Consider the following 21,301-nt stretch of genomic DNA (forward strand, 5'->3'; position numbering starts at 1 on the left):
GTGTTGTTGTATGTGTGGTTTATGCATGTAGATAGATAGAAGGTGGTATTGTGTCTTTTGAGATTTCGTGAATATACGTATTTGTACATGAAGATGTGTTATTCATTTTTTTAAAGTTGTATAGTATTGACTAGATCATTATGTAGTTTATAATGTCATTTATGTTTATATATATGTTCAGGAAATATTTAAGTAACTATGATGTTATATCATATGATATTTTTTATTTTTTTTTGCGTTATGCGTTTTAGCCTTTAGTAGTTGAGGTGCGGAAAATTTACAAATATTTTTCTAAATTAATTCAACAATTTGAAAGAAATTAAAATAATATCTTTCGCTTGATATAATTTCTAATTCCCTATAACGGTGATGGATTGTTACATACCCAAGCCAAATCCATGTATAATCTATAGGTAGATTTAGTGGAAGCTTGAATTTCTTTTATGAATAATCTTTTGTATACAAATTAAAATACAAATATTAATTAAATTTTTTATTGCTGGAGATTTGTATTAAAGAGATAAAACTTTAAAATTGTTACATGTGCTGACAAATAAAGAGTGCTGCGACATATCAGGCACGCCTCCCTGCAAGCCAAACCATTATAGAGCAGACAAAAACGAACATAGAAAAAGCTCAGTGTTAGAATGTCTACAGCATCTGAAGGACTTGTATTTGTATGCTTTTTGTTGTTAGCTAGCTAGAAAAGCCTTTTTGAAATCATCTCACGTAAAAACTTGATAATTTGGTTTAAAAAAAGACAAGCAATTATTTACATATAGTTTTTCTAAAAGGTAAATCAACAAACAGAAGCACTTGAGCAAGCAAGACCACAAGGCGTGGCCCACCAAGCAAAATAATACATTTATACATACATAGTAAGTAGTAACCGTATTCTTTCTTTAATATTTATAATAATTCAGTTAAACTTTTTTCGCATCCATAAATTCTTTTATCAATATCAAAATAATTAATTGTTAGTGTTTTATTTTTTAGATTAATTGTTTGTTTAGAACTAGAGGGATATAAAAATACTAACTAAATAAGGAAGAAAATAAAATTAAAAGATCCAAGTTAAAATGTTCTCCATAATTTTTTAACCTATCCTTAAATATTTATTCAAGACAACGTTCACTTCTTTAAATTCTTACCTTTTAATTTCCACACATATATTATTCAATATAAAATATAAAATAAAATAATTTCAATTAGAAGGAGTAATGAAATCTTAATTTTCCCCCCAAAATTTAAGATGTTATAGATGAGGTTTTCATTAATTTCTCCTTTTCTCTCTGTATATTCAGCTAGAGGTTTATTTTTTATCCATATAAAATAACGGTTTATGTTTACTAGTCTCAAGAAGTTTTAAATATGAGATTGTTTTAAATATTTAGAATTAACAAGAATTTTGTCACACTCATAATAATTTTATTTAATTTATATAAATATATTTGTCTTTCATTAAAAAAAAAATACATGTGATGTAATTTGTAAAGGAAAAACAGAGAGGTTCATAATTGAACTCACAATTCCATCTTGTATCTCAAAATTTAACTAACTCAAAATGACATCGTCACTTGGTACATAATTCCGCTGATCTTTTCCGTTTTCCCAAACAACAGCAAAGAAATTAAGCAGATCACGCTCACGCCTCTCGTCCCCTCCTGGCCTCCTCCTCCTCCCCTCTGACTTTTGCCACGCTGAAACGCGTAATATATTATGCCAATCATTAACCCTAACAACCGCAAATTCTACTAAGCACTGCCCAAGTAATTTACCATTTCAGCAAAGGGCAAACCGGTCCATAAACGCCCTATAAATTAAAAGCCCTATATTTCCATTCTCCCTCACCCTTTTCTTCTCTCCCATTCACATCACACCAAAACATAATCAACAACGGTTCATATCACACACACAACCCTGTCCATTCCCTATTGATAATTAACCACACCATTAAGTGTGTGTTTGTATAACTGTTGAATCCATGTTCAACGGAAAAAACATACTTTCCAAACCACGAATCAAGTAACACACTTGTTGCTTAAAAAGAAGCGCTGGTTAAATCACTTCTTTTCTTATTCACGGTAATCCAAATACACTATAAAAATTCTCTCTCGAGATGATCACAGGGGAGGATTTGTACAAGGTGATGTGCGCGATGGTGCCACTATACTTCGCAATGCTGGTGGCCTACGGCTCAGTCAAGTGGTGCAAGATGTTCACCCCGGACCAATGCTCCGGCATCAACCGCTTCGTGGCGGTGTTCGCAGTTCCGGTGCTCTCCTTCCACTTCATCTCCATGAACAACCCTTATCAGATGGACGCCAGGTTCATCGTGGCGGACACGCTCTCGAAGCTCGTTGTGCTTCTATTTCTGTCCCTCTGGGCAATTTTCTTCCCCGGAGGCTCTTTGGACTGGCTCATCACTCTCTTCTCGCTCGCCACCTTGCCCAACACACTTGTCATGGGTATCCCGCTGCTCCAAGCCATGTACGGCGACTTCACGCAATCGCTTATGGTGCAACTCGTCGTGCTCCAGTGCATCATATGGTAAAGAAAAGAAAACCATTGGCTTTTATTTTAATCGCCACCTAAGCTTTATTTTGTAAAGGGTTTACTCAAAAGTTAAAACTAACTGCAAAGACAATACACCATGTCACACTCTGCTGAAAGTGCCGAAAAAATTGAGGGGTATAGTTAACATATATATGCTTTCACTTTGAAGTTTCATCTCACTGCTATATCATTTAATTTCTTATTTAGAAAATAAACATGAAATTTAATAACCTCATGGAATAATTTGTGTGATTAAAAAAATCATACCAATCATCTTGAAATACACAATTAATCGTACTATTATTTTTATATCTTATTTAACCTGGCTTTTACCGGTGGTAAATTAAACAACCCATTGTTTCATGTTTCTTTCTCGATTTTTAATCATATTATTATTTATCAATCTATTATTTCTTCTCTTTTCTCACTCTCTGTTTATCTTATCTTTTTTATATCCATACACTCCATTTATTTTTTTGCCATTACTCAAATGTTGAGGCTGTCTAGCATTTTCGTCGAAATAAATAATTAAACCATTTCCTAAAAATTACCCGGTCATATTAGTTTTTAAATGATAAAAACTACACTACATATTCAAAATTTAGTTTAGAACTAATATTCGGTGGATCGAGTTCCACATCGAGAAACTCATGTAAAAGAAAATATGAAAATCAATAGTAGATAATATAACACTGACGTACTAATTGATTTTTTATTATATATTAACACAATAAAAAGATTACATCTGTTAAAATACTCATCATTATTTTTTTTATTAATGACTGCTATTATTTACATCATTTTTACCCACTTTATAGGAATTTTACAAATGCATAATCAAGATTATGAATATTTAATTTAACTTATTTTTTTAAAAAATAATCGTTAAATTTTGTTTATCACTGATAAATACATGTATATACAGCATTCAGTTACCAATATGAAAATATGAAATATCAAGTGACATTGTATCTTTCATCAAGTAATTTTTGCATTTACTTTTCATTTTAGGGTTTTACTGAATACCCTTGTGGGGTCAATGCTTTTCATTTCAGGTACACTCTACTCCTCTTCTTGTTCGAGTACAGAGCGGCGACGGTTCTGATCCAACGGCAGTTCCCGGGGCCAACGGCGGCGTCCATAGCGAAGTTCGAGGTCGACGGCGATGTGATATCGCTCGACGGCCACGACATGCCGCTGCGGACGGAGTCGGAGACCGACGACCAGGGCCGGATCCGAGTGCGGATCCGCCGCTCGGTCTCATCGGTGCCGGAGACGAACTCCTCTATCGGCGGCAACACTGCCGTTGTCACGCCGCGGCCGTCCAACCTCTCGAACGCGGACATATTCTCGATCAACACGCCGCTTCACCTGCACGACGGCGGCGGGGACTTTGCCGCCGGCGCCAGTCCCCACCTCTCCGGCTACGCCTCGTCCGACGCGTACTCGCTGCAGCCCACGCCGAGGGCGTCGAACTTCAACGAGATGGAGGCCAGCACGCCGGTGTGGGGGAGGTCGCCGGTCTCCGCCGGGAGAGGGTGCCAACAGTCATCGCCGGTGGCCAGAGTGGTGTGGGGGTCGCCGGGGAAATGCCTGGGAGTTGAGAGACAAGGCTGCAAGGACATAATGTCAGGTACGCGTGTGGTGTGGGTATTTTTATTTTTATTTTATTTTATTCTTTTCGGTCAGGTGTGTGGCTGGTCAAGCAGACAGCAAAATATAAATAAAGTGTAGCATAATTATTAATATATATTTATTGAGCTTAATTTTATACAGAATAAAAATTAAAAATTCTTAACCAATAAAAAATCATAATATTTATAAATTTTATAATAAATAATATAAAAATTAATAAATTTATTATACATATCAATAAAAATAAATTCAATGACAAATTGAACCAACTAATATTTCCACCCCACCTTTGAACTCCATTAGACTAGACTTTTAGGTTTTTCAACCAACTAATTAAACCATTTGAATATTATCAAAATAAATTTTTTTTTTTGTAATGCAGCAAAAAAGGTAAACAAAATCAAATAAATAAAGAATTTATTATAGATTCAGCCAATATACCTAAAAAATACATCTATTATTTAATTAATCATCTAGGAAAAATATATCTAGAAATACTTAATAGATACTCATACAAATAAATCATGTGCCAAGAACTACATTTGAACGGATGACACGAGGAATTTTAGTCCTTATCTACCAATTGAGCTATCCGACCATTCTTGACGCATAAGAATCATTTTTATTTTAAAAGTTCCTCAGGAATTTTTCAATGAATCTATCCCGACTAAGTAAAAAAAACGAAAAATAAAAGTTGTAAGTTAGTTTCATTAGTAGGAGGCTGAAATATTTTTAGAATTCTTCATTGATACAACATGCTACTTTTCCCATTCATTTCTTTGTGGATCTGCCATGGTTTTACAAGCTCTACCAGTGGTGGTATGGACGAATCGATTGCTTATCTCGAGTGTCCCTAACCCATTAGATTAGAAATTAATTTTATTCATAAAAATTTTGTATAAAATGAAAATTGAACACAAGTTTTCAGCTAAATAAATCACACTAGGTCAATCCTTTGGATTCTTTTATATATATATATATATATATATATATATATATATATATATATATATATATATATATATATATATATGTATATAAAATGTATGTATTGTTTTTTTTATATTTATTTCATCTTTTTTAATTACTCTCTCTTTCCTAAAATAAGTATTGTATTTGAAAAAAAATATTTATTCCAAAATAAGTGTTATATTAAAATTTTATGTAACATGAACTATTTATTTTTTTACTAATATTCCTAATAAGTACTATTATAGTTTTTCAATATAATATTTTTTATTAGTATGTATAAAATAATTTAGTATACATATTTATTTTGAAACTATGGGAGTATATACTTATCAATTCATTAATTATATTTTTACTCTTACACAATTTGTCACGAGTTTTTTTTCCCTTCATTTCTTTCGTTTCTCCGCTCGTTGATCTTCAGAATCGTTCAAGACATTCTTTTTTCTTGTTTTTATCTAACTCTGGTACCATACAAGAGAATCTGATATTTCCAAGTCCATGTTTTTGTGAATCTTGCTCCATTTTATTGATATCAGAATTAGAATAAGAATATGAATTATTATTTTTTGTAAGGGATGTTAGTAAGATTCACAGGAAAAGTAGAGTAAAATAAAACTATTATTAAATATATAAATATTATTTTTATTCTTCAATTTACACGGTTAATAGAAAAAAGAGTTTAAATTAATAGTAAGCACTTTTAGGCAATGATAATTGTCATGATAAGATTTTATAATGATTTGATAAATATATATACTAAATATTATATTTAAACAAACAATGTGTCGAAATTGTATTTAAATATATAATATTTTATAATTTGCATACAGTATCAATGATGGGTAGGATTTTTTTATTTGTTTACAATTCTGAATTATTATCTTCGTCTCTATATATAAAATTCTATTCTAATTGCTTGATGTATTAATTATTTATTTTCTATTATATCTTTAATTAATTATATTCTCTCTTATTAAGATTGAAGAATAGAAAAAGTTGCGTTAATTAATTAGGAAAGAAGTAATTAATTGAAGAGAGGAATGAAGGATAATCATAAAAAAATAATATAAGTTAATGATAAATTTAATGTAATTAATTAAATTAATTATTTTTATTAAAAAAGAGAGAATTATTTAAAAGTATCTTATATATAAAAATGGAAGTGGTAACTTATATAATTTGCTTATCACTCCTGTTTATTTATTCATATTATACATTTTATAACAACTTTTTTGAACTATCCTCAAATAAAAAGTGAACAGACACACAGAGATACTATAAAAAATTGTCAGACTGACAAATAAAATTTATCAATTCTGACCGTCTTTGTTAGCATAATTTTTGTCTGATAAAAATTAAAATATTACCATAGTCTTTGAAGATTTACACCAACATTTGATAAATAAAAAATTATATCAATATAAATATTAACATAGATAGTACTCCTCTTAACATAATATATACTTATAATACTTAAACTTTTTGTGTGTGTAAAACACAAGACGTTAATTAAAGAGTAATACATATTAATTTGTAGCGGATAGTTTCGTCTTTAAAAGTAAAAGAAGAATGCTACTCACATTCTAAAACATTATTTTTAATATTTTATATGATTGATTAAAATTTATTAAAGACTATTAACTGAATAATTTAATAGATCTCACTTTTAAGAAAAAAAATAATTAAAAAGTGAGACACATTGGGATCCCTTATCCATGTGATAATAATTGTCTTACAATTAGGCCAAATAAATTGGATTCGATTTTGGTTAAAAAATATTAATAAAAATTGAGACACAACAAATTAAAATTTAAAATATATAAAAAATTAAAAATTAAAATACTAGAAGACAACTACTACTACTACTATTATTATTATTATTATTATTATTATTATTATTATTATTATTATTATTATTATTATTATTATTATTATTATGGTCCCGTGAATGAGAGGTGTCCTTTTGCGAAAATGAAAGAAGACATATCATTTTCTTATGCCAGTCTGTGTTTGTTTTGGCATCTAAATCAAACGTCCTTCTAAGTAGAGCTTGCGCATGCCCATGCGAGCTTTTCAGGCACTGGGCGTACTTTTTGTCCCCGACGTCAGATGTTGTGTCTGTCTTACCCTCACCAATTGATTAGATTGCTCATGTGAGTGATACTCATAATTTAAGTCAACCTTTGATTTTAGGGTAAATAATTATTTTTTTTAAAAAAAATTATTAAACATTAATAATTAAGTTTTAAAAGATAAAAAATTAAAATTTTGTTTCTAAATTTTAAAAAAATGTTACAAATTAATCTTGTATTAATTTTTTTCATTAACTCAGACAATTATTATTACATGATAGCTTTGATGATGATATGACATCTAATAGTTATAATGTGTTATTCTTGTGGTTGTCATGTCTCATCTATATAGTTGTTATGTGTCAAAATTTAATTTTTCAATTTGATTTCTGAACTTAATAATTTGATACCATTTTGGTTCCTGAATTTAATTATTTATTGACATTTGATCCTTAGACTTAACATGTATTGTCATTTTAGTTCCTGAAAGTACTTTTAATTTTTTTTAATTAAGTCATATGTTACATGAAATTATTAGCATAAACATTATCATATTGTTTCACTTTTTATTCTTTCTGCAATTTTGTTATTAAAATTATACTATAAATACGTGAACTAAATTATGAGTGATTACATCACAATAATAAGTGTTAATCTAGAACATTACTAACAAGATTTTATAAAATTCCAAATCATATATTTTACCCAAATTAAGTTATCATCTTATATCCTATTAATATGTGTAGAATGTTAGATTAATTAATTAATCTATTTTATGAAATAATATTAATGATGAAAAGACAAATAAAAAAAGCTTAACTCATTATAACGATTGAGTATAAGAGGATATGAAAAATAAAAGTGTTAAAACCATTTTCTTACACATCCTATTATAATTTTCCCATCATTGTTCAACAATTGAGTATAAGAGAACATGACCTATTATAAGTTAAAAATATATGACCTACAAAATTCAACATCAACTATAATTCATTTATTATATTTTCAATTAATGGAAAAGCTAATTGTGGTTTGTCACGTTAGAGAATACAACATATACAACCTACAAAATTGAGTATAAAATATAGTTCACCATTATATTAGTCATGTTGAAATATATAAAATAAAAGGTGAAAAAAACGAAAAATATCTACACTACTAGAAAATAGGTTTTTAACATCAGTTATTAATGACTTTCAATATCAATTATTTATCGATGTTGAAACTGCCGACGTAAAAGATATCAACGTTAACATCAGTTATCAAAATCGATGTTAAACTAAACAACACCACATCGATTTCCCTGAAAATTGATGTTGTAACGTAAAAAATAACAAAAAAAATGTTAAATATATATAAACCAACATCGATTTTTGACAATATCAGTTTTTCGTAAAATTGATGTTGTGAATGCACGACAACATCAGTTTTTCTAAAAACCGATGTTGGTGAGCATAAAACAACATTGATTTTTAGAAAAATCAATGTTGTTGTGCATTCACAACATTGATTTCTCTAAAAATCGATGTTTTTTGGTGAACAACATGGACTTTCTAAAAAATCGATGTTGTTTCTACTCGATGTTGTTTATTGGTATTTTTTTAATATCCTATCTATTTTTTTAATTACTCCAAACCTGCAAATTGAAAAACAGAACCAATCTAGACAATTTTCAAATAGTTTTTATCATACAGTTCAAATTTTGTCCATAATAATTGAATAATTACTATCAATTAAAAAAATATTTAAAATAATAAAAACAATAATGTCAATACATAAAATCATTTGTAACCTAATCAAACTAACATAACTCTACAATTGTAAAATTACTTAAACACCAGTGTTTCATTTTTAACTTTTAGATGATATCTTGCCCACTAAATGTGAATTGCATTCATTCTTTCTGGTTTCAATGATCTTAGATCAGTAAAATACAACATGATATAACAAAATATAAGTTAATAAGTATAAATAATAATAATTATAACAAATTGAATTAGTTTTGAAGTAAGCAATTACAATTTCCCAATTATCCTTCAAACCTCCTATGGTTATCGTTGATATCCAGTGCATTATGTAATACCCACACTTAGTGCTTTCCTTTTCTTCTTACACTAAATTGAATACAAGATATTCAAATATTCAAAGTTAACCAAAAATTAGTGTACGGAGTAATTTAAAAAACCATTATAAATGAATAAAAATTTAAAATTTGAGAAGAACATGCCTAATTCTAAACTAAACCAAATAGTTACACTAGTGTACCGATAAAAATGCCAATGCAATTATAGTGTCTACAATTTTTTTATCCTTTGGAACAAATACGTGAGACATCATGCCAAACTCTATATAATTGAATCCACATCAAAATAAGATTAGTCCAAATTTTGAGACCAATGACAAGCTTAAAAAATAGTTTATGGTAGTTTTGCCAACCCTTTATTGAGAATCAATAGTTATCATCTTATTATTGAATCTAAGAACCAAACATAACCAATGGTGCTTTGCCAAAAAAATGATGGGATGAAATTGAAGGGTACGTACCATATGTGAAGTCCATTTCTTCATTAAAGGCCCAACATGTATTTAATGAAAACACTCCCAATCTAAGCAATGTGAGAAACCCAAACCTTCCCAATCTCAAACCCAAACAATAGTGGTCAAGAACAGAGCAGAAGAGAAGACATTAAACCTGTTATCGTCAACACACGAGGAGACCAAACATGCAAAGAAGAACATAGAAGCGATGGCGAAAGAGAGCTAGAGCAGCAGTGGCATGAGAGCTCAAGCGACAACAACTTAAGGGACCTAAAGCGACAACGACTTTAAGGTTTCACTGGAACTGAGAAAGCGAGGGAATTGGGAAAGTTTTAAACGAAATGAGACAACGAGGGAGTACTAAAAACGTGCTTCAAATTTAAATATATAAAAGTGTCAACATCAATTTTATAAAAAGTCATTGTTAACATTACCCTCTAGAGACATCGATTTTTCAAAAATCGATGTTAACAAACTAATGTTAACATCGGTTTTTTTTTGGAAAATCAATGTTAACAAACTACTGTTAACATTGATTTTTTAAAAACCGATGTTAACATTATTTCATTAACATCGGTTTTTCAAAAAATATATTAACGAAATCGTGTTATTTATGAATATATAATATATATATATATATATATATATATATATATATATATATATATATATAATACACATTTTTTATTCTAATGAAAAACTAATTTAATTTTCAAACGTTTATTTATTTTTAATTAAGTTATATTGTTATCCGTCATTGTTGTATATATTATTTGTTAGAATTTTAACTTAATAAAATATAATAAATAAATTAATAGTAATTTTAAATATAAAATATAATATTTTTGATTTCTATGCTTGACAATTATTTTCATTCAATTTTCATCACCATAAATAATTGTTATCATTATAGATAAATGTCATTCATTATTACTATGTTAGTAATTTATATGTAGTGTGACACTTAATTAAAAATTCAAAAATTCTTTCAAAGACTAAAATGATAGGACGAAGTTAGGTTCAAGGACCAAAATGTCACTAAATAGTTAAGTTCAAAGAATAAAATGACAATAAATTGTTAAATTTAGAGACCAAATAAAAAAGTCAATTTTTTGATATATGACAACCACATAAATGACACATGACAACCGACAACTATCACATAATCACTTGAATTGTCACGTGTGCAAATCCATTTGAATTAATGGAGATAATTGACGATAAGACTAATTTGTAGTATTTTTTGTAAATTTGAAAACAATTTCAATTTTTTATTTTTCAAGAACTTAAATATTAGCATCTAACAAATTTTTAAGGACAAATATTATTTGCTCTTAATTTTTTAGTTCTTTCATAGATTTGGTTAACTATGTTTATGATTGGATGAACTGATGAAGCCAAATAAAATTAATTTTTTTTATAAATATTTAATTTTAATATTCATCTTATATTTTTCATTTTGTACTTTTCTTCTCGCATCATTTTTAGTATTTGTTAGGTTTTTTCTTTCCTTTTTCTTCTTGACATTTCTCTCTTCTCCTATTTACTTTCTTTTAAGGTAATGAAGAGTCTTTATTTTTAGTTAACTCAAGATTAAATAGAATAAAATATAAATATAATGTATTGAATTTCCTTTAATATGATATCTGTCACTTAGTGGCGGGCGAGTTAAAATAGTATGCATAAAAAATTGCTAGGCTACCGGCAACTGGTAATTAGCAAAATCGTAATGATTTATATCTTTAATCAAATGGTGTTATAAAGTATGAATTCTAGTTTTGAATGCAAAGTAAATCATGTTAAGAGAAAATATTCATTGTGTGTGTAGTTATAGTCCTTAACAAATTTTAATCACTACTTTCTCCAGAAATTATTTCTTATCAACACCTTTGAGGCTAAGCATGAGTTTTTACTGCAAGAGAAACTTGTATTTTTGAGCTCTAAGTACTTCCTTGACGAAATTACAATCCTAACTATTGTAACTTTAGTTATTCTATGAGCGAATAATCATTTCTTTTATTATGTTCCGTCATAATTAAACTGTGAACTTTGCACTGAGAAATGACTTATGCATATTAAACTCTGAAAAATTAGACGTTAATAGGACGGCTTCATAATTTGATTTTAGATCCTCAAGAGTACTATCGGGGCACTAGACAGGTGGTCCCTTCCACCCTTTCACGCCATCTTTAAAGTGAGAAAACATTTAGCTACTTAAAATGTAAAAAAATACAAGTGGTCAAAGCATTATAGAATTGTTTACCTTTATATATAAATCTGCCCCTTTGCTTAGTCAGAAGCTTAATTGACAGTAGCCATCATTTGGAAGAGAGCACGTGTGTAATGATGATCAAAGTAGTATGATGCCCTAATTGGTGGTGAAAATGGTGTACAGTCTTCCAAATCATAACACCGAATCATAGGCACCTAAAATTTCATTTCATAACAGTGTTTTAATTAGTTTGCATGTTTTTCAACTCTCCTTTATATTTAAAATAAAATATTAATTCTCTTGAAAGATAAAATAAAAGAAAAATATAAGAATTTAATATTTTTCACTGCCATTTTTTAACATCTTTTTTATATTTTTTTTCTCTTTCTTCTTTTCATTAGTGCGACACAAATATTGTTTATTCTTAATTGTCATCTAAGTCTCCCCCTAATTATTCACAATCAATTAAGATAATGCAGGTGGCAGAAGATTGAGATTGATTTCTAATTACAAATTATTGTTTTTCTATTATAATTATTTTTGACAATTATGACAGATAAAGAAATCAGCTTCAGAGACAGCACCAAAGTCTCAAAGCCTGCAGACCCCAAAGACACAGTTGCTAGTAGCCAGAAAATGCCACATGCCTTTGTCATGATGAGGCTCATACTCGTCGTAGTAGGAAGAAAACTTTCACGAAACCCTAATACATACTCTAGTGTGTTAGGACTTCTTTGGTCTCTAATCTCTTTCAAGTAAGTTATATACTGAACCTCTTTACCAAGAAGTAATACCAAATGTAGCTAAACCAACTATCTTGACCTTACACTAAACTATTTCTCTCACTCTAAAATTTCATATTAAAAACTGTTCTGCATATATTATATAATTAAGAGAAAATAAATTGTATGTAAAATAATTTTATATTATCATTATATAATTTAATTAGGAGTTTAATTTAATTGGATAAATAATATATATGATAAAAATATAATTATATTATCATGATAAATAATTGTATATGATAAATTTGTTAATTTTTATAATATTAATAATATAAAATTATATCAATGATGATTTTTGACTAGTGATCTGTAATTTTTTTTATATTAATATTACATATTATTAAACTCTATAATAAATACTTATAATTTGCAGTATGTATATTTCATACATTTCATGATGTGAATTTGCAGATGGAATATGGAAATGCCTAGTCTTATCAAAGCATCCGTCAAAATCATCTCAGATGCGGGCCTTGGGATGGCTATGTTTAGCTTAGGTACATTACAAATATACAAACAGCATTAACTATACCATGCATATTTGTTTCAGATATATACAGAGAGAGAGAGACGTACACACACTTGGAGTTTCTTTATATATATATATATATATATATATATATATATATATATATATATATATATATATATATATATATATATATCCACGTTACACAAATTCACTAACCTAACATCAAATTGGAGAGGAAGACAAAAAAATTAAAGAGAAAAGTGGAACAAACGAGTCGTCATGTACTCGGGTGTTAATGGCAACCAAATAAAATAAATGTGGCATGACCAGATAGCACATGATGTTGGAGGGAAAATGGAGCTAGTAAAATGAAAGCGATTAGATATTGAAGATGAGTGCCAAAGTGGTAATCACATATCTATTTACGCGAACAATGACAGATACTCATTTGCCATATATGCAGGGCTTTTCATGGCCCTTCAGCCTCGTATCATAGCCTGCGGTACCAAAAGAGCAGTCATGGGCATGGTCATTCGCTTCATGTGTGGGCCTCTTGTAATGTCTGCCTCTTCAATTTCCATTGGATTAAGACAAGAGAGACTACACACTGCCATTGTACAGGTACTTGGACTATACATATGCGGTATGACTTAACATCTGCAGTCACACATGCAGCACATTTGGAAATTATAGATGGGTGTATGCTTCTAGGGTCATAAATGTTTCTAAAGGGAAAATTTAATATATCCTGTTGAACCATTAACTAAAATTTAATTGCTATACAAATGTTTTTGACTTTGCCTTAATGTTTTCTTCTCAGGCTGCTCTTCCACAGGGGATTGTGCCATTTGTGTTTGCAAGGGAATATGGACTGCATCCTGATATTTTGAGCACAGGGTAAGCTAGGACATTTTACTTATGAGACATTCTTATTTGGAATTGATTCAATATCTATAGCATCATAATAAATTGAAGAGAAAAAAGGATATGCATTGAAAGTGTAAAATAATTTTAATTTTACACTATCATTCAATCACAAATCATCGTATAAGATAAGTTTGTTGACTTTTATTATAATTATCTTAAATATCATATGTTATGAAACAAAGTTTACACCACTTTACTCATAAGAAAACAAAATAGATAAAAAGCTAAAGAGATTAACATAAATTTCAGATTTCATTTCATTGATTGATTACCTCAATAGGTGCAAAACTTACATTATATAATAATCCTAATGGATGACAACCATATATATGTCACCATCTAGTGTTTTAGGAAATTAAAATAAAAGATAACATCAAAAAAATAATATCAAAATTATCTACTCTATAAAAGTCATCTATTTGGGCCTCCTAGGCTCCCTATTATCATACCAACAAAGATTTATGATTAAATATACATAACTACTAAATTCTAAATTGAAAAGGTTACAGATTGAATAAAAATGAACTAATAATGTGCCAAGATTTATAAAATTTCAATGCTGCATGTCATGCTGTCGTGGTTGGCTACATTGGATTACATATGTATAGGAAAAAAATATTTCACTTTGTTAATTAGAAGTCAGACCCTTAAAATAGTTTAATCATTCAACATCGTCAAGGTGTTACTTGTTTGCGAGTGGGGTACTATTCATTGTAGAAGGTGACTGGATTCATTGTAGAAGGTTGACTGGAGGATAAAGTACTCAGAAAATGAAATGATGGGAAGAAAAAGCAAAGAGTATTGTAAGTTCACAAGCATTCCGTTGAACTTTTAACCTACCCCACATAATAAATTGATTATTATGCAGCGCTAGCTAAGATACCGAATCTATCAAACAGATTGTCCATAACAACCAGGGTATGTATAATTTGGACACACATAACTATGTGTGTAAAAATGGTGATTGAAAATCCATTTTCCTTTTCATTACAAATTTCCCTCCAAATTTTAACCTTGAAAGCATTTTCCAGCACCCTCTTTTACCTTGTTATCAGGTAATCATTAGTAGGCAAGAGTTTTCTTGATACTGAAAACCTAGAGAATGCTTTCTAGCAAAACTTGATCTTGCACGGCTTTCAACCCCACCATTTGATGCCTAAATATGTAGACTACCTTTCTAGTGATCCTTTAGGTCAAATTAAGTCAAGTTAATGTTATTTTCGTTATTCACGATGTAAGATATTGCTTTCATATTAACTTTCATAACCAATGCAAGTATAGATTAACATTCATATTAACATTTGCTCTTTGTATTTTTTCTTTGCAGGGTTATCTTTGGCATGTTGATATCCTTACCGATAACTCTCTTATATTACATATTTCTTGGCTTATGAAGGGAGAGAAAAAGCTACAACCTCAAAGAAGAATCAGTGCATTGAGGAAAAGTATGATCGAAACTATAATAACCCTACTAGACTAGGTGGGGCAATATATATATCGGAAAGCTTCTATCTTTCCCCATAATTCTTTCTGCACCGACCACCATCATGTATGAAAGCTTTCCATTATTGTAGACACTGTCTGCGGAGAAGGTTGACTTTGGTAAGGCCAAAACCTTTTTTAAAAAGTCACAAAGTTTTATGGTGGTACGTAATACAGGGGTGTGACAGAGATGACACAAGAGTAGTAGCTAGGATTTATTTAGTTCTTGACATGCCCTGCTACATAGATTAGTGGTAGCCGAAAGGGAAATAAATATTATCATGACCAATTATTAAGGTAGGAAATATGCTTTCTTGTTGGAGGTTGGAAAAGCTTGTGGGAACAAATGTTGACCCCTCGCTCCTCTTCCCATAAAAAGTTGGAAGGCGACACTTGGCCAAATTTATGGCACTCTTAAGGTCGTTTATGTTTTTGTCTTCTATGTGTGTCAAACCAATGAGAATATAGTAATTGATTGTTTGTGAAACAGATGCCTCATCACAATAGAATTAAGGCTTTGAAAAGAAGACTCTTTCTTCTAATGGAAGAAGAGGTGGGGTGGGGGATGAGGGATGAGGTGGAGCATACAAAAGTGACAAAATAAGGTTATTATAACCCCAAACGTGACCTTTCCAACAAATTATTAACATATACATAATATGGAATATACGTGTCCTAATCATGTAGGATTTCTTCTGGCTGAAGCCTTCCAACATCATAGCTTGATTAGCTTCTTTCTTTTGGGGTGAATGCATTGCATATATTATTACGCTCTTGTAAGAGAAAGTAGACTACAAACCTTCTTTTCCTAGGATCTGGTTTTCCTCTTAAAGTAGATTTGGACAACAATATTATGAACATTTCATCAACAAATAATTAGTGTAAGCAAATTCCGTGATTGATATAATAGTTGAAGCCGTGTTTAATAATTGCTAAATACAGCAAATTATCTCTGAAAAGCACCGTACTTGTTGAATGAAATCGATGTTCACCTTTTTCCGTAACTGGACTTACATATTGTAATCCTTATATCGAGATCTACTGCTGATTTAAATTATGTTTCTACATAAAAAATAAAAATAAAAAGACACCTTCCGATGTGTTGATAAAGCTTCACGTGACTAAACATGGCGAACTCAATATGTATACGCGAGTATTTCTCAATTAGCAAATGCTAGTAGTAGTAGTAGTAGGTTGTCACAGAAGTTTGTACATATTTTATAAACTTTTCGGGAAATCCTTTTCACTACATCGATTATATTTTCCAATAAATTCATGTGTGTTCCAGTTAATTATAATGTTTTGCTTTTGTCAAAATTAGGCTAATTAGGATTATGATTCATTTGATTATATATTTAACCTTATTAGTAATGTGATTAATTATTGATAGGCTTTGAACACCGAACCACCGAGTCCCATAATGGAAGATGTCTAAAGTTAATAAATAGTGAGATTAGGCTACAATTGTATAGTCTCATACCTGCACAACTTCTTCTTTCATTCCAGTGTGATTCGTCTTGGGTGTTACAACTGTGGGCTAAAGTATTTTCTTCTAACTGGCAAGAAAGTTGCCAATCATGAATGTGTACTCAATCACATATCTCCTTGCATCCAAATTTGCAACATAATCAGAATATGAGTAACCAGCGAAAGCACAAGATGTATCTCCATGGTAGACGAGTCTAAAATTAGTTGTACCTTTAAAGTAAGTTTCACAGTTTGTCAATGTTCATTCCAAGGATTACCCATATACCTACTCACAACAGTGACTGTTTGTGGTAGATCTAGCCTGGTGCATACCGTAGCATACATGAGATTGTCTACAACACTTGCATAAGGAACACAAGACATATATTCCTTCTCTGATTCTAATTGAGCAGTATTGAGTTCAGATAGATGAATTGATGTTGTTAGAGGGGTACATATTGGTTTTGTGGACACCATCCCAAAATGATTTAACACTTTTTGAATGTATTTCTTCTTACACCAAAAAAGCTTCTTCTAGACTCGATCCCTCTTGATCTCCATGCCCAAGATCTTTTCAACAACTTTCATGTCCTTCATCTCAAATTCACTACTAAGTAGTGACTTTAGCTTTTGAATTGCCAAACAATTGAGATGCTATGAGTATGTCTTTCACATAGAGTAGTAGATAGATGTAGGAACCATCAAGGTTATCAAAATCGAGAGTCTACGTAGACTCGTGAGAGCTCCGTAAACTCGACTCGTAGACTCGTAAGAGTCTACTTCGTACAAAAAAATACCTATGGATAATAAGTAAATATATTCAAAATGCACCATTTTGCAAACAAATGACAATAAGCTCATAGTTCATACTATTAGTCTATTACAAAACATAAATTCTCAAAATTAAAGCATTTAAATAATTAAAAAAACCACAAATGTCTTCAAAGAAACATGTCCAATCCTCTAATAGGATCATCTCCATGAATATCATCACTTTCATCACCATCTCCATCATCATCAAGGTCTTCCTCAGATTGTGCATCATCATTAGGTTCCACCAAAATTAAATTATCTAGATCAAAAGCGTCTACAACTAGATCATTTAAACTTCCTCCAACATCTCCCACTAATTCAACATTGCCACCATCACCTTCACCTTGAGGTTGCTCATCCTCATCATTATATCCCTCTTTAGTTATCCATTCATCGTCAGACTCAATCTCATCAAATGGAAGAGCAATACTTTTTCTATTTTGTTTACTTTTTAACTTCAAGTTATACATCACATAAACCAAGTCATTCATTTTTTGTTGTTATAAGCAATTTCTTCTCTTTGTATGAACCTATAATTAAAAATCAAATTTTAATTACTATCTAAACCAAATAAGTAAAATTATCAAACAAATAAAATAAAGTCATAAGGTTGAATTGAATTACCATTTCAAATGAGTTCCAATTACGCTCACACCCAGAAGAGCTGCAAGTCAAGCTCAAAACACGAATAGTAAATCTCCTCAACTTTGGAGTTCCATCATCAAACATTTCCCACCATTCTCCAGGTTGCATGACTTTTCTACTGTCCTTTGCCTCTTCCATAGAGAAAAGCCCTCTAGCAAAATGAAACTCAACAAGTGGCAAATTAATTTTTTTCCTTTCTGCAACATCCTTGACCAATCTTCTCATACACATGTGCAACCCTTCTTTCACTTAAGGGTCATCATCTCTGAAAGTAGGTTCATAATGCAGACGAAGATTAAGATAATGTGCAGCTGCATGCAAAGGCCTATGAAGCTAATGATTGCACCTCTCATCAATAATTTTCCAAACAAGCTTATAGCTACATAGTACATAGATATCAAATATGCTATATTAGAAATAGTTAAAACTTAAAATAATACACAAGTAAATTTTAAATGTGAGAAAGTTTAGAAATTTTACCTTTTCTTGATGTTATTAAAGTTGCATTTTATCTTTTCTTTTGCATTTTCCATCTCCTCATATATGAAACCCATGGCGGGTTTTACATCTGAATCCACCAATCGAAGGACCATCGTAAGAGGGGCAACAACTTTGAGGCACATGGTTATGTTTTTCCAAAATTGACTATCCAAAGCCACATTCTGTACTTTTCTCCCCTCTTGTGAAGTTCCAAACTTGCTTGTTTTCCACTCTTCAGAGCTAAACATGCTCAATAATGATGCTTTCAATTCATGAAGGCAAGCTAAAGTTAAATAAGTTATGGCAAATCTAGTCATACCAGGCCTAATCAAGTCTCTTCCATTTGTGAACTTCTTCATGATGCTAATCAACATTGTTCTACCATAAATATAGGTGGTGATCCTTCTTCCCTTCTTTATAGTAGTCTGATGAACCTTCAAATGTTTCTCAAAATCTTCAAATATCAAATCAATGCAATGAGCATCACATGGGATCCAATACAAATGCTCTCGTTTCTGCATCAACAATTCTCTAGCTGCTTTGTAATTTACAGCATTATTGGTTATCACCTGGACTACATTCTTCTCTCCAACAAAATTCACTACATTATCCATCATCTTCAACACTTTGTCAGTCATTTTTGAGATGTCTGAGGTATCCAATGAATAAAGAAATACAGTCCCTTTTGGGCTGTTCACCAAAAAATTACAAATTGAACGTCTTTTTTTATCTATCCACCCATCAGACATAATTGAGCAACCAGTTTTCTTCCACTCATCCCTAAATTCTTGAAGCATTACATCAGTTTTCTCCACTGCTCTTTTCAAAAGCTTCGCTCTGATATCATGATAAGATGGTGGTTTATAGCCAACCCCATATCTCGCAACCATGTCACAAAATTTTGCAAAAGCTGGATTTTTAATAACATTAAATAGAATGGCACTTGTGTACCAAAATTCAGCATATTTATCATCATCAACTTTATCTTTGTCACCTTTTTTATATAATTGATTTAAAGTTGCTTGAACTCCCTCACCACTAGCTTGAACAAATTTTGCTTTTCCTCTTCCTTTCAAAGCAAGCATCCCTTTCCCTTTTATTCCACTTTCACTCGTATTTGACTTCACTCCCTCAGTATTTATACCTTCTTCATGAATACTGTTCAATTTTCTTCTCTTCTCTTATGCATTAGCAACTCTACAACAACTTTCATCATAAGCATCTTAACTTCTTCAAGCTTTGAAGCACAAGGTTCAAAATCCCATTTAGTCCCAGCAAGATGATGCTTGAATCTGAAAATTCCCCCATTGTTGATCTTTGAGTAGTAGTTTCACTTCACTTTTTACCATTCCCTAAAACAACTATCCCATGTTTCCACCCAATATCAGTCCTATTTCCTGGAGCATTTTTGCTTTTGCTTGTTTTGCACTTGTGAATGTGCCTGTATTGGCATTTGATGAATTTGATCCATTCCTACTTCCAGACATACTGAAATGGAACACAAAATACCTTCATCAAAAGAAAATAAATACCCACAACAGCCAAAGATGAAAAAAAAAAGGTAGACAGAAACCAACAAAGAGTGTCACAAGATTCTCTCCATTCACTTGTGTTTTAATCTCAATTTATTCAAAATATAATTTATTTAATTATATTGAAACTAGTATTCAAGTTGAACAACGAAGAGCCTATAATATATGAAACATAGGTCCTAGCATGATTGTACACAATCAAGCTAACTAGAAGCACAAACAGGAGTCAGTGAGTCACGGATGCTTGCCTAAGCTTCAAGAAAATAAAGGTTCTAAAGTGAGTTATCTAAACTTTGGTCAACATCAAACTACTTGGGAGAGTAATGGTAAATAGTTTCTCTTTGCTAAAATTGATATACAAGAGTGATTAAAAGTTAAAATTTTACTTCAACCAACATAATGAAATCAAGAATCCAGATCATTCATCATCTCAATATATACTAGTTGGGTGATCTCTGACCAGACCAAAATTACCATGTCCTGTAGTTTGTGCTGTTTCAAATTTCTTGCCCACGAGTACAAAGAAAAATTTCTTACCCAAGCTTTAGGCAAAGCCACTAAAGCAAATGCATCACAACAACAAAAAGAAGAGTTAGAGCACTAAGCTAACCAATTGGCAGATAATAGTAAGTAGTAACACCATCAAAATTTCTGAAATTCTCACCTTGTCTCGTGGCTTCTCTCACAAGTTCGTCGTGGACCTCGTAGGTTGT

General features: G+C 30.7%; 2 protein-coding genes across 2 annotated transcripts; one reads left to right on the top strand and one right to left on the bottom strand.

Annotated features, from left to right (window-relative positions):
* Nucleotides 1-2,119: 2,119 nt before the first annotated feature.
* On the top strand, nt 2,120-15,840 carry PIN6B (auxin efflux carrier component 6b). Its single transcript, NM_001280581.2, has 7 exons — nt 2,120-2,550; nt 3,612-4,189; nt 12,542-12,740; nt 13,182-13,267; nt 13,706-13,863; nt 14,063-14,139; nt 15,497-15,840. The coding sequence occupies exons 1-7, from the start codon at nt 2,120-2,122 to the stop codon at nt 15,561-15,563; spliced, it is 1,596 nt and encodes a 531-aa protein (NP_001267510.1). The 3' UTR covers nt 15,564-15,840.
* Nucleotides 15,841-18,059: 2,219 nt separating this feature from the next.
* LOC102669027 (uncharacterized) lies at nt 18,060-19,946 on the bottom strand. The gene is made up of 3 exons (XM_006596740.1): nt 19,127-19,946; nt 18,556-18,773; nt 18,060-18,386 (listed from the first exon to the last, which is right to left on the bottom strand). Exons 1-3 carry the CDS (start codon nt 19,944-19,946, stop codon nt 18,060-18,062), a joined length of 1,365 nt encoding a protein of 454 aa, XP_006596803.1.
* Nucleotides 19,947-21,301: the final 1,355 nt, after the last annotated feature.

Source organism: Glycine max, chromosome 14 (assembly GCF_000004515.6).
Source record: "Glycine max cultivar Williams 82 chromosome 14, Glycine_max_v4.0, whole genome shotgun sequence".
In the NCBI taxonomy this organism is placed as follows: domain Eukaryota; kingdom Viridiplantae; phylum Streptophyta; class Magnoliopsida; order Fabales; family Fabaceae; genus Glycine; species Glycine max.

What these genes read in the sequence shown, in the direction of transcription:
- PIN6B (NM_001280581.2), top strand. Translation starts at nt 2,120, where the DNA reads ATGATCACAGGGGAGGATTTGTACAAGGTGATGTGCGCGATGGTGCCA. An exon ending in GTGCTCCAGTGCATCATATG is followed by an intron (nt 2,551 to 3,611) that starts GTAAAGAAAAGA and finishes TTTTCATTTCAG; the next exon opens with GTACACTCTACTCCTCTTCT. An exon ending in TACACACTGCCATTGTACAG is followed by an intron (nt 13,864 to 14,062) that starts GTACTTGGACTA and finishes TTTTCTTCTCAG; the next exon opens with GCTGCTCTTCCACAGGGGAT.
- LOC102669027 (XM_006596740.1), bottom strand. Translation starts at nt 19,946, where the DNA reads ATGGTTGCGAGATATGGGGTTGGCTATAAACCACCATCTTATCATGAT. An exon ending in AGATGTAAAACCCGCCATGG is followed by an intron (nt 18,774 to 19,126) that starts GTTTCATATATG and finishes AGGATGTTGCAG; the next exon opens with AAAGGAAAAAAATTAATTTG. An exon ending in ATTGGAACTCATTTGAAATG is followed by an intron (nt 18,387 to 18,555) that starts GTAATTCAATTC and finishes TATAACTTGAAG; the next exon opens with TTAAAAAGTAAACAAAATAG.